At 35.1% G+C, this 14,265-nt stretch overlaps 2 protein-coding genes and 1 long non-coding RNA gene across 9 annotated transcripts in view; 1 reads left to right on the top strand and 2 right to left on the bottom strand.

The window, feature by feature from the left end:
• cpeb3 (cytoplasmic polyadenylation element binding protein 3) overlaps positions 1–6,440 on the top strand; it is a 112,377-nt gene extending 105,937 nt beyond the window's left edge. For all 6 annotated transcript variants that reach the window (XM_072239343.1, XM_072239348.1, XM_072239346.1 and 3 more), the window contains one exon: positions 2,998–6,440. In XM_072239343.1, the coding sequence (XP_072095444.1) occupies positions 2,998–3,225 (228 nt within the window). In that variant the 3' untranslated portion in view covers positions 3,226–6,440. The remainder of the gene's footprint in view (positions 1–2,997) is intronic.
• Positions 1–10,966, bottom strand: part of LOC140185747 (uncharacterized) — a 29,340-nt gene extending 18,374 nt beyond the window's left edge. The window contains exons 1-2 of the long non-coding RNA XR_011882711.1: positions 8,952–10,966; positions 7,564–7,665 (exon numbers count right to left, since the gene is read on the bottom strand). This is a non-coding gene — a long non-coding RNA (uncharacterized lncRNA). The remainder of the gene's footprint in view (positions 1–7,563; positions 7,666–8,951) is intronic.
• A 1,489-nt stretch (positions 10,967–12,455) lies between these two features.
• btaf1 (BTAF1 RNA polymerase II, B-TFIID transcription factor-associated) overlaps positions 12,456–14,265 on the bottom strand; it is an 81,359-nt gene continuing 79,549 nt past the window's right edge. For both annotated transcript variants that reach the window (XM_072239350.1, XM_072239349.1), the window contains exon 38: positions 12,456–13,238. In XM_072239350.1, coding sequence (XP_072095451.1) covers positions 13,098–13,238 — 141 coding nt within the window. In that variant the 3' untranslated portion in view covers positions 12,456–13,097. The remainder of the gene's footprint in view (positions 13,239–14,265) is intronic.

Raw genomic sequence — 14,265 nt, forward strand, 5'->3', positions numbered from 1 at the left:
AGCCAACTTATTGATTGACAGTAGGACTGTGGAGATTAATACTTAGCTTCAATGCTATCAGATCTCCAGGTGCCCTTTGCAAGGATTAGTCCTTCTTGACTTTACAGCTAAATGAGACATGGACGAGGAGGGTGGACTTGACTGCTAACTAATATTTCAATGTCATCTATTCATGTTAATAGAAAGAGACTTGAAACGGAGTAAGCTGATGTTACAACCTGTCGATTTATTATTTATTTATTGAGATACAGCACGGATCAGGCCCTCCCAGCCCTTTGAGTCATGCTGCCCAGCGATCCCCCGATTTAAGCCTAGCCTAATGACAGGACAATTAGACTACCACCCATCTTTGTCATGTGGAGTCTATGTATCCATGGGGAGGATGCACAGACTCCTTACAGATAATGTCAGAATTGAACTCTGAACTCTCAACGCCCTGAGCTATAGTAGCACAGTGCCCCTTTTGGCTAGCTGGCTGGTTGGGTTGGGCCCTATTTTTAGCAAATGGAGTATACTGTCTTGGAAAATTGACTTTTAAAAAAAATGAACATATTGTTTCCCCTAATCAGGCTACACATCCTCTCCATGGAAGTATTACTCTAGCGAACAAGTAACTTTTCATATTAAAGCAATGGATAGTAGATTAATATCTAACCATCCATACCAAATTGTCATTTTTCTAAGATGACAACTAAACAAAGTTCAAGGTGAATTTATTATCAAAGTACATATATGGTACAATATGCTACCTTGAATCTCACTTTTGTAGGCATTTACAAGGAAAAAAAGGAATACGATAGACTTTTACAAAAAACGGTATATAATCAAAGACTGGCCAACACCAATGTGCAAAAAGAAGACAAACTGTGCAATTAAAAATAATACTGAAAACATGAGTTTTCAAAGAAGAGTCCTTGAAAGTGAGTCTGTAGAATCAGTTCAGAGTAGTGGTGAGTAAAGTTGTTCCTGAACCTGATACTGTGAGACCTAAGATTTTCATACCTCTTACCTGATGGTAGTAGCAGGAAGAGGGCGGGGTTTCTCGATGGACATTACTGAATGGTACTACTTGAAAGGTAGTAGACTGTATCGGGTTGTTGCTTGCCATAAAGCCGACAATATTCCGGTATCCATTAAGCCAGCATTGTATCTCAGGACCTGGCTGGAGGATATTCTACATCCTATCAAAGTACTGGTTCTTGTGGGGTCAGGTAGCTCATATTTTAGTTTCATTCTTAAAATGCGCTGTTTTAAAATTCTGCCTCTGATCATTGAATTAATTGCATTGTAAACAGTGAAGCAAATCATTCAAATAGTTCAGAATTTAGCATGCCATCTATCCAGATTTTGGGTATGTGTGTGATTGAATGGCTTAATTAAACTGTTGAGCAATCTGATTATCTGAATGCAAAATAATGGTTTGGTGGTAGAAGACAAGCTGAGTGTTTTAGCAGTATGTCCTCCAGGCATTGAGCAAATTGGATCTTTATGAGCCAGATTTTTTGTTAAAACTAATATTGTATGAAAATTAATGATATGTAAAACCCTTGTATGCATACACATTCATACAATTAGTACTTTATCATTGAAAGATACACGAATCTAATTGAGGTGTCATTGTTCCACAGATTTTTAAAGTCATAATATAATTTGTAGATGTACTGTATGTCTAATAATTGATGCCCATTTTCCCGATTTTGATAATTTATCAACAGCAACTTTGGCACCATTGAAAAGATAACACATGACCAATCTCAGCATGACAAAGCCATCCTCAGTAATATTTAGAGGCCAGTTGCTAGATTGGGTGACCTGCCTTATGGATTAGTCAATGATATTTGACTAACAGTGTGAAGTTGTATCTATTATCCAGCAATGTATCTTTTGCCAGCGTGTCTTCCTTAGTTTTGATCCGTTGTCAGGGCAAAAATTGGGAGAACAATGGTATGTGGGACAAAATAATATTCTGTTTCATGGAACTTTGCTTGGAGGAAGCAAGGGCATGTGTTAACATAGAGGTAATAGTTAATGCCTATGAAAATAATGGCAAATAATTTTATTGTTCTTGCTCAAAGTTGAGCTAAGAGTTGTATATATACTCAGTGGCTATCATATTAGGTACCTCCTATACGTAATAAATTGGCCACTGACTGTAAGTTTGTAGTCTTCTGCTGCTGTAGCTCACCTACCTTAAGGTTTGACGTGTTGTGCTTTCAGAGATGCTCTTCTGCACCCACTGTTGAATGCTTGATTATTTGGGTTACTGTCACCTCCCTCTCAGCTTGAACCAGTCTGGACATTTTCCTATAATCTCTCTCATTAACAAGGCATTTTTACCCACAGAAGTGCCACTCACTGGATGTTTTTTTTTGTTTTTCACAACATTCCCTGTAATCTCTAGAGACTGTTATGTGCGAAAATCCCAGGATACAGCAGTTTCTGAGATGCTTAACCCATCCTGCCTGGCACCAGCAATCATTCCACAGTCAAAGTCAACTCTTCCCCATTCTGATGTTTGCTCTGCATAACTGAACCTCTTGATCCTGTCTGTATGCTTTTATGCATTGAACTACTGCCACTTGATTGACTGATTAGATGTTTGAATTTACGAGCAGATGCACAGGTGTACCTAATGAATAGACCACAAAGTGTATATTGAAAATCTGACAGAAAATGTCATATATATCTATATGAGCACGCCATGCCATATGTTTTGTGGTGTAACATGATATTCTGGAAAAATTTTGGGTCCTAAATAAAACAGGGAGAGAAACTGCTTTTAATTGTTCCACAAACTAAACATTCTGGGAGCTTGTGGGTAATGGACTTTCATAAATATTCAGGAACATCCACTTCTATCTTCTGATGGTAGATTTGAAATGTGCATTGTACCAGCTATAGTACATATAATAAATACATAAATATGTTCATATTTAGCTTTCTAAAGATTGCTTTATTATTCAGTAAATGAAAATATTCTCTACCCTTCTGTCACAGGTGGAAGTCAAGCCATATGTCCTTGATGATCAGATGTGTGATGAATGCCAGGGTGCCCGTTGTGGAGGGAAGTTTGCTCCTTTCTTCTGTGCCAATGTTACCTGTTTGCAGTATTACTGTGAATACTGCTGGGCAAGCATACATTCACGTGCTGGTAGGGAATTTCACAAGCCTCTTGTGAAGGAAGGAGGCGATCGCCCACGTCACGTCCCATTCCGCTGGAGCTGAAGCGTCTTAAAGTCTGCGAACACGTACTGGAGAGGAGAGCGCTGCCTCAGGGCTGAGAGGGTTCTGGAAATTGGTGCATTCTTCCTCGGATAAAGAATGTTTGTTTTTGTTTTTTTTTGAAGTCACATTACTGAACTTGTCCAAGATTGTCTGGTATATAAAAATTTCAGAGTATCTGTACTGAATCTGCACTTTGGCTCTCAAACATTTGCTTGGTACCTTTTTTGTTTTGTATGGAACTTTGCATTGTGATTTAGGAGCTGTAGCTGATAAAACATCAGCCACTGTCAGGTTGACGCTCACGTAACTGTTTCCCATGACAGGAGCATGCACTTATTTTCAGAAACTTAGACTTGCCCCTAGAAGACTTACCAAAGGTAACACACTGTAGGTGGCATATGTAGCAAAGCATTCTTCTCAAATATTCAGCAATTATACATTTTGGATCATTTAGTATACTAGTTACCCTAAAACAAGCCTTTTTTTGCTCTCCATTTTGACTTGCAAGAATAATACCTCATAAGCTCAATTTGATTTTGCTGGGGTTTTTGGTTAGGTCTTTCTTAGTGTTATGTAAATGTATGCTGCAATAGCTTTTGCTGCTAAATAAACGGTATTGCAGATATCATAGTACTTTATCAGGCTAGGGTTATAAATAATTGTGGAGCATAATGCTGTCAGGAAAAAATGCAGTATAGCATGGAGAAAGCTCCAGAGGAAGGTCAGTAGTTTTGACTGCATGTTTACTTAACCAGGTTGCTGCATGCAATAAATTTTGTGTATCATGTCTCTTATATCTGCTGACAACCTGCCCACCAGTGCACAAAATAATAATGTAGGCTACAAAGAAATTTCAATGTGAGAGAATTGGTTAATAACTGGAGGAAGGCATGCCTCAATGTAAATGCTTATGGAGCTTGAATCTGTGTCCATCAAAGCATTAAGGATATCACAAATACTTATAGATGTAGGATATCTTGAAGTTATGTTGATGGTAGGTGAAGTACTCTGCGGTGATCACTTATAGTGCAATTTTTATATAGTAAGGTGATTATGTATAGTACTGTGATTTAAAAGTAACCGTTGTAATGTCTGACATAGAAGTGATGCTTCATAATCAGTGTATTAAACAAAGTGAGCTCAGTTTAAAAAAAATATTCTGCTGCTTGCACCATTTATATAGCTTCAGACCTGGTCCAGAAAACCAAAGAGCTCATACACTACCAATATATTTGTCAGACTGACAAGTAGGCACATTAGGAGAGGAAACTAATGCTAAAGAATTGTCTGCACAAAAGTCAAAATGGAGATGTCTGCTTTCTGGTTCAGAATAAACTCCCCAAATCCCTGAGTATATCCTGCAAAGCTTGAATTCTAATAAGATCTGCTAACTAGTGGACATTTTTTAGCATGTACAGTGGGGCTGCAGATTTCAACCAAACACAGGCTAAGTGTACCAATAGTGGGGGTTTGTACACAGTGACCTTCAGCAGCTCTGGGGACAATCTGACTGGATATGACACCGCATAGTAGATTTGATACTAATTGTTGAGTCATTTGTGTGTTGTGATGTCTGTTTGTGTCCAGTAAGTCTTTATTTTCTTTTTTTAGTTTATTTTTTTCAGTGTTTAGTTGCAAGTATTGGCATTGAAATTGATTTTTTTTTCGAAAAAGAAGAAATTACTTTTTTACTGGTAAATTGCTTATTATCCCTTTGGAGGTTAACTTCTGGGCTTTTTGTGATATTGCTTTCTTGCCCAGGTATGTTTTTCTATATGTTTTTTCATTATCTGTATAAGACATTTGTTATGCACTACTTTTTGTATCTGGACAGTTTTCAACAGTCAGCTGATTTTTTAAGGCGTGCTTTCTGACTGACATGATCTTTTGCAATACCTCAATTTTGAAATATAGGAAAGAAATTGATATTTTCTAAGTAAGTTTATTCTAAAAATATATATTAATTTAATTCTGCAAGGAAATGATTTAACAGATGGGTAATTTTATTTTTTTCATGCTTATTTGCTTTTTTGGAAACTGAAGGAGCTAGAGCTTTATAACTTTAATATGGAGAATTGTAGTTAGCTACAGTACATGACTTTAAAGAAATTCTACCTAAATGTGGAAAAGTGAACATTTATAAACCGTTTTCCCCTTCTTAATATAATTTAATGTATGAATTTGAAAGCTGGAATGTAAAGAAATAGTTTAAAAATGGCTTAGAATAGACACATCTCCATTGGTGCTGGAAGCTGTTAGAAGAAAGTGAAATAAAAAAAAAATCACTTAATTTGTATATTTATCATTAATCCTTTAAGTACGACTGACCAGAATTGTGAAAGAATTCTTCTGTTCATGTTATTTTTGTATGGATATCTTTTTATGTTAAGTTATAACATGCCCCAATTTGTTTACTTGTTAATGAATATAAATGAGGTCCTTCAGATTGAGAATGTTATTTCTAAGGTGTTCAAATTGTAACTTGATTAAGAGCCCCTTGGTGCAACAGGTCCATGTGTGGCCTTCTCTTGATATTGGAGACTTGAATTAGTCAATTTTGAAGGCTAACTTAACCTCAACTCTTTGTTGTAATGTGCAATACTGTTTGTACTGTTTGTAAAAAAAAATCAAAAGCATAAATCTTTATTGAAGATTTATTTTCATTGCAAACTTTAGACATTGCGATTCACTAAATCATTTTTCTACTGTCAAATGTGTAACTTTTCTTCATGCTAGTATTTTTTCAATAGTAATGTAGCCTTTGTACTGATACAGATATTCATTGTTATTTTTAGAGAGATTTTTGCTAAAACCAGAGGATTTAAACATATTTACATATTTTTCATTTTTATTTTAGTTATTTTTCTTTACAGACTGCTTTTCTCACCATAATAGTCATTTCTGGGAGAGACTTTCATATCTGGTCAATGTCCAATATTATTTTGTATTTTTACTTGGAATAAATTAATTTTATGATGCTAATTCTTTAAAGTTTTATTTTCAGTTTTGTTATTTTTTTGGAGCTGAAACATTTGTAATATTGTTACTAAAGTGTCTAGTTTTGAAATGCAAAGCTTCATGTATTAACTTGCTGAAGTGGTTTACAGTAGTGTGGTAATGACAAACGGCTGACAATGTAGAGTGATTGATGTAATTGAATGAATGGGCAATAAAACGATCAGAATGGAGCAGACAAAATGTTGTGCTATTGTCAAAGGAGACTGGGGCAGGGGGTGGGGAGGGGGTGTGTGGGCATTGGTGGTCGTGTGCGAAACCTTTAGTTGTATGTGGGGAGTCTATCTGTCTTGCTGAGTGATAAGGCATGGATTTTTGGAGATGGGAAATGCCTTTTTTTTGTAAGGCTGGATTTTTTGCAGCAACCACTTTTTGTACTGCTTTGTAGATCCACTTGATCTTCTTTCTGTTACTAACCTATCTTTTCCTCTCATTCTCAGTTAGTTGCTACAGAGTTGAAAATATGCCACCAAGTATTTATAAGTGCAAGTGATTACTATATACCCCAAATGGGTAGCTAGCCAGAAATTGTAGGTAAATGTGAAAATTCTGCAATTTTTTTTGCACAAAATTCATAGCTAATGCACCACTTTTAGTATTGAGTACATTCACGAAGGTGCTACTATTTAAAAAAATAGCCAAACTTTTCTGGATGTAGTTGTATTGGGGTATACAGTACAAGTATTTGTAACTTTGCTGTTAAATAATGGAAAACATTTTTAGAGTGTTCAAAGCTAGGATGTCTGTTTGTTTCTAAACAAACTACTAATTTTAAATGTATCTTTTACTGTTCTCCTAGATTGTTTAGCTAGTACTCTTAACACAACATATACATTTTGGCTTGGACTAATGCTTGTACGGAACTGCAGTACTGTGACTAAACATGGAGCTCAATCAATGCTGCTACTGCTTACCAATGCTTAAGTTTGTAGTTTGGACTTTAATTTTTCTGTACTAACAAGTAAACATTATTAAACTTAGTTGTATGAAGCAGTAACATTTGTCATGATTTTGCATGATCATTGACGAGTGTTAGAATGATCTGCAGCTGTTATTAAAACCACAAAAGCCTCTTATAGCCTAATTGGCTGAAAGCTCTTGTGTGCAAAATATCTTGGGTCCGTGAACATTGAACTTGCAAAACAGCACCATCTACAGGCAATACTCAACTATTGAATTCTCTGCGTTGATTATAGTTCTGCTGTGCTTAATATATGGAATTTACTCGGAACATCAAATTTAAACTGGCCAGTTTAATAGACAATTGTTAATAAACTATCAAGCACAATGGCAAACTTATAATTTCTCAATAAAGTGACTTACAAATACTGTTTCCAGTTCCAGTGAATGCTAGTGGCTTAATTGGCTCTGCACAAATCACTCTTCCCTTGTGTAAGAGTTATTTTTCTCAAATTCATCAGCTTCCTGCAATCATAAAGTTGTGAACTTGAAACAAACTTGCATAATACATCGTCCTTGAGAAATGATATAGATATTACTATCACATTTTCAATGTAGTTAATTGTCATGTTGCATTTACATGGTAAGAATTCACACTTTGAAGTTTGCACACTAAGGAACAGAAACTATTAATATAATTTTTAAAATTTCACTAACTACACATTTCTGCTATACTTTGTTAGAATTATGTCTAAATGGCTCTTAGTCTACTGAGCAATGAGCAGTAGAAAGCAAAGAAAGAGGTTTCATCAGTGTACTCATGATTACTGCAGAGTGTAACGCTTTTATTGGCCATTCACGTTCAAACTCAAAGGACACACTTAAGACAAAATGTGAATTTAGTTAGAGGTAGGTCTACTGGATTGAGGCCATAAATATAGAGCCCATACAAATAATCTAAACAAAACTTGTTGTATTGGATTATTTCCTTCACTTTTCTGCTCTAATTTCTCTGCCCTCCCCACCTCAAATAAAACCACTGAACTGTGAGCATCAGTGCAAAATACTTCTATCCAAGGCTGGCACTTTTGAGTAATCAATTCCAACAACAAATGAAAAAGAATGTTAAAAATTGATTATGTTTGCGTGTGATTGAATAGCACAAATGTACTTTGGCTGTACCGAACTGTATACTATATTCAGACATTCATAATAAAAGTCCACCTGAAGGACTTGAGCTGTGGTCATTTCCTTCAATCAATAACTCATTGTAAATTCCCTTTGTTTTGAATAGTTGCCCTTCATTACTAAACTATATTGGATGCAAAGTTAAGATAAATATTATTCCAAGCACCTGTTCCTTTCAATAATTATTTTATTTTTACTTTCCTCTTTGACCTTTGTATTCATCTACGTATGCTGCACAATGATTCTTCTACATGCAAAAAAACCATCAAACTGCTAAGCTGTTCCTTCCCAATTGAGAAGCCATTAGGTTATTTGGGCTTGGCAATACCAATGATTAATAAGTGGTAACTGCTATCCATTAACTCCTGAACTGACATTACAGCCCAAAATATTTCAGGGATTAAAAAACACACAATCCTTCACAATTAAAAAAAAATCACCTTTATCCTTAGTTCTGTTACCAATTCTCCCATCTGTGTATTTTGACCTATCTGAACTTCATCTCTCAGATATAGTAAATGATGAATTGGACTTGCCCATTCAGGGGTAGATTTTGTACATTTCCTATTCAAAGAACTTGTGTTCACTAATTGGTGACTGTATAATCAATTGGTAATACCCACATGATTTCAGAACATTTTTGGATAAACTTGAAGAATAATCTGAGTGGTAGAAGCATGACCTCATTATCCTGGACTTCCATGGAATAGGGTCTCCTGCAAAGATCTGTATGTAGGCAGCTGAAGACCGAATCCAAACAACTGAAATGAGGTAAGAATAATGGATATTATATATTTTCCAAAAGAATTAGTGTTGCCCTTTTTTGATTGAATGATAATTAAATATTGCTACAAGATAGCATTTTTCCATTAAATCAAAATTCCACATTTTTATGACTTGCAATCTTCCTTTTCCAAAATACCATTTTTCATTGTTGGTACAAGTCCAGTAATTTGAATGAACTCCAGTGCTTTGTGATTGTACATTGTTATTTTTTGGAGTCAAGACTAAATGTAGATGAATTTCTTCCCATTTATAAGTTATATATTCTGTTCATTCTTCAATCTAACACTTTAAAATGTAGATTTTATATTGCTTAGCTAGTGGCAACTCCAGAAATAATAAGGCAGAATGACAGAGCAGTTTTTTAAAAAAAAACAGTAACACAAATTAAAGAGCAGGGCAATGGAGGAATAGACATCAGCAGGATGATGAAGTCACAATTTGCAAACTCAATTTAAATACCTATACAGGAAGGTTGACATAAAGTGACCAGATGTAACTTTCTTAAATGTGTAGTATTGATTGGAATAGTATTTAAATAAAATATTTAAACAAAAAACATTAGCTGATAAGGTAATAGACCCCTCTATAGCACAAAAAAGTTGTCTGAGGAAGTCTACTGTTCAGGTAGCATCTGTGAAGGGTTCACGTTTCAGGTCAGGACCCTTCATCTGGATAGAGTACAGGGGAAAGATGGGCAATATAAAGAGGTACGAGTGGGGCAAGAAATGGCAAATAATTGGTAGATCCAAATAAGGAGTTGATTTTATTGTTTTTGTCAGATCCTTTGATATCATGGAGATATTCAACTAACAATAATTTCAAAACATAGGTAACTCTAATCTGTTGAAGATTTGTTTATAAATAACAATAATTTTCTATACTGTACATTATGCATGGACTTTGGGCTCCATCATGATCTCATTGGATCTCCACAAATCACTCACCAAGTGAACAGAAAAATGTTTACTTATCTGTCACTCCCTCTGTTGCACGTTTTCAAACCCAAAAACAAAAAGGTTATTTAAAAGCAGCTTGTTTTAAACATTCACAGGTACCAATTAAAAGCACTTTCCTTTCTGACATATTACTTACAGTAAAGTTTAATTTGAAGTTATGACAATTTAAATTTTGTTCCTTCCCACACATCTAGAGAGAACAAGTAATTTAAATCTTGTTGCAAAAGTGAAGTTAGAGCTTTGCACTCATTGTTTAAAACAAACACACCGATCCTGCCAAAGCACTTAATAGGATTTTTTTTTCCGTTTTGTGAAATTTGACTTTTAAGCAACCTTCTGTCCAAACTTTTTTTTTAAATATAAAGTTGTTGTTTAAAGCACTTAAGTAACTAAACCCTTCATCAATGTGCATAATAGAGCCAAGGAAACAAGAATGTAGTTTTGAGAAGTTGAACAGTATGTGGATTCTACCACTATAAGAAATAAGTTGTCAAGATCAGCATATTAAAACATATTCCAGCTCATATGGAGTTACAAAACCAGACTGCATTAAAACTATAATAATTAATGTCTTGAATGAAAGCAGTGGAGGAAGATGGTCGGCAAATAACAGTATCAACAGCTTTGCTCTTCATTAACTTCAGTGATCTCAGAATACAGACATCAGATTGAGTTTTAACTTAGTGTTCCCCTGGAAAACTCTTAATACTCTTATCAAGGTTACAGTTGGGAAAGACAGCAGAGCACCACACCCTAATTCAAGTCATTATCTTTGAAAGGGGAAGGAAGGAAATTAAAATATGTAAAAGAGTAATTAAAATAAGTAAAAAATTAAAAATGAGAAATGTTCAAGTCTAAAATCATCAATAGCAGCCTCCCTTTAATTTTGTTTGAATGCACTAATAACAGAATTACATTGGACTGCCCAAAGATTGAGGCTTAAGGATTTTCAAATTAATAACTACTGAAAGGAATGTCTGTGAATGCATTTTTTAAAACTTTTGAACACTGTAGCATCCTGATCTAGAATATCATGAATTTAGGCCATTTCTTCAAATTGTACATTCAACACTAATGCAAGTTGCCACATCACAGCTTTAACATCAGATGGCTATCCCCTGCACTGCACTAATCAGTGTCTTAATCATACCCAGTCAATTCCCACATTTCTATTCTGGTTCCTTTTTTTCCTTCTTCAGAACCATACCCTCCGTCTTTTCCTTTCCTTTCCTGTGCGGTTTCCACTGCTTTCAAAGCAAAGCCACAAGCACTGCATGTTATGTTTTCAGGATTCATCAGGCTTTACTATAAGTTTCTCTCTGGAGCTGTTGCCTGAATATTAGCATTTTGTTTTATATTTTGGCCCTTCATATACAGTACTCATCTTCTCCCATTCCAAATTATTATATATAACAGAATGCAAAACAGTTATAATGGAAAAATAGAAACAGTTGGAAAAACAAAGGTTACGTGGGTGAAATATTTGCTTGTACTAGTTCCAGTTTGTCATCTTATAAGAGCATAAGAAATAGCAGCGGGGTAGGCCACCTGGCCCATTCAGACTGCTCTGCCATTTCAATAAGATCATGGCTGATATGGTCCTAGACAGAGAATTCCACAGATTCACTAAACACAAAATAACCTGCAGATGCTGGGGTCAAAGCAACACTCACGACACGCTGGAGGAACTCAGCAGGTCAGGCAGCATCTGTGGAAACATCGACCGATCTTTTCCACGGATGCTGCCAGACCTGCTGAGTTCCTCCAGCATGTTGTGAGTGTTGCTCCACAGATTAACTACTCTCTGGGAAAGGCCATTTCTCCTCATCTGTCCTGAATATATTCCCTCAAACCTTAAGCTATGTCCCCTAGTTCTAGTCTGACTTGCCAGTGGAAACAGCTTTATAGTTTCTATTTTTATCCCTTTCATAATTTTACATGTACAAGATCCCTCTCATTCTTCTTATTTCCAGCACTAATAGTCCCAGGTGACACAATCTCTACACTCCTTCCAAAGTCAATATATCATTCATTAAATAAGGAGCCCAGAATTAGAAGTCCCCATTACCTTGATGAATGTAACATTCAGTGAAATTTGGGCTCTGACCTTGATCCATTACACAGTTAATACAAAAGCCCATGATACAGGATCTTCCTGATAAGATCCTTAACTTGAAAAGCTATTTGATTCTCTCTTCACAGATGCTGTCTAACCTTGTATTTCCTGCATTTTATTTCTTCTAACCTTAAAGGAAGTCAGTGTCATAATCTTCCTCACTGAATAATGAATGACAGCACGAGTTTATTAATTCCATCATGGGCTCGCTGAAGTAATAGATGTAAATTACTTTAACATTAGAGAATAATCAACACATTGAAAAATTCACAGAATTAAATCTTTCAATTGATTTTTATTTTTGACCCAAGGAATGCCATGAATTATAGAGGTTTCAGAAATTTTATTTCAACTCAAGTACAAAGTTATTTCTATTTAACAACTACAGTTATAGATCTGCAAGTAAACTGAAAGCCATCACTAATAGGCAGCAAAAAAAAAAAAAAAAAAAAAATCAGTCATTTTCCACTATGGAAAAAGTGGAGGTGGTCTACATTTTAAATTGATTCTGGTTGTGCACTTGTATACAGCAAATTGCTGTATCATACTGTGTAACAATACAGGAAAATGTTTTCCTACAGGAAAATGTTTTACTACAGGAAAATGTTTTCCTACAGGAAAATGTTTTCCTTAAGAACATTTTTTTCTGTACCCTAAGACACTGAAAAACGTTGCTTCAAGTATAACTGTGCTGAATAAATGTCTAATGCAAAACTGTGCAAACTAAGCAGGGTAACTATTTGCTCTACCTTTTCTGAACCATTGATTTCCAAAATATCCTTATGCTTGCTCTTTTCAATTGCCTGTATTTACACATTATTCTCAACATTTCTTTGTCTCCAAAACTTGCTGAATATCAGCAGAAAAATTTATGAAAGGCTCATGGCTTTGTTGAGATTATCCAAGTAATTTTACTTCAGAGAATGCATGAAATTATCTAAATTATATTCTGTGTCATATTGTTGTTGATCCCAGAGTTCTCCAAGGTTTTCCAAGATTGCCTTCACAGATGACTTCTCTGTGGAACCAGATCCCTTATTTTCTTGGCCATCCTGAAAGTAAAAAGTGTAATCAGAAATAGAGGTATTTTGCATAATCAAAATCACAAATCAACTTTAACATAAACAATAACCTGCATTTCCCCCAAACAGCCCAAGGTGATGAAATTAAAAGCAATATTACTTAAATTATGTTCCATAACAAATCTTGGCTAGAGCTGAAGCACTTGCTACAAACAGTATGCTGATCACCAGATTGCAATTTAGATGGCAGTCACTAAGGAGGCAACTCATTTTGTTTTAAACCGTGCCCATGGTCTGCTCTTTTATCAAATTACTGTTTTGCTTTTCACTGTTGTAACTATATGTTATAATTATGTGGTTTTGTCAGTTTTAGTCTTAGTTTGTCCTGTGTTCTTGTGATATCATTCTGCAGGAACGTTTGTATCATTTTTTTTGATGTATGCATTTCTAAATGACAATAAATGAGGACTGAATGTCCTCATAATCTAACTCCCCAGTCTGACAGTTATTATATGCATAATACTATCTGAGCAGTAGCAACTGACAGTAGATTTTCTACATAAAAGTATACCACCTTTTGTGATTCACATAATATTGTGACATTCTCATAATTACATTAATTCAAAACTGTCCAATGCCTTTGAGGAAAGTAAAGTGCCCAAATTTTTTCCACACACAATAAACCAATATTTTCTCTAAACATACAATTTATGACACTCCTACTCATGTTCATTTGAGGGAGAATGAATAAGGGTGCGATTTTAAAATTACAAATTCTTAGTGGTTTTAGATGGTGAATATTTTGAAAAAGCTACTTCAGCTTTATTGAAAATGGTGATAAGATACAAGAACACTAAAGCTGTGGTTAACTACCTTGTCAGAGTTTCAGAGTCTCCATCAGGGTAACACTATCACATTCTAGATTTTAACCCCTTTCCACATTTACAACAGATAGATTGATGGAAAAGGAAAACAGATATTCCTTTCACTTGAACCAAATCATTTGGGGAAAAAAAACAGCAAAAATACTGTTCATCCTAGTGGAGGCTAGAATTTA

The sequence above is a fragment of the Mobula birostris genome, chromosome 21, assembly GCF_030028105.1.
Source record: "Mobula birostris isolate sMobBir1 chromosome 21, sMobBir1.hap1, whole genome shotgun sequence".
Lineage (NCBI taxonomy): Eukaryota > Metazoa > Chordata > Chondrichthyes > Myliobatiformes > Myliobatidae > Mobula > Mobula birostris.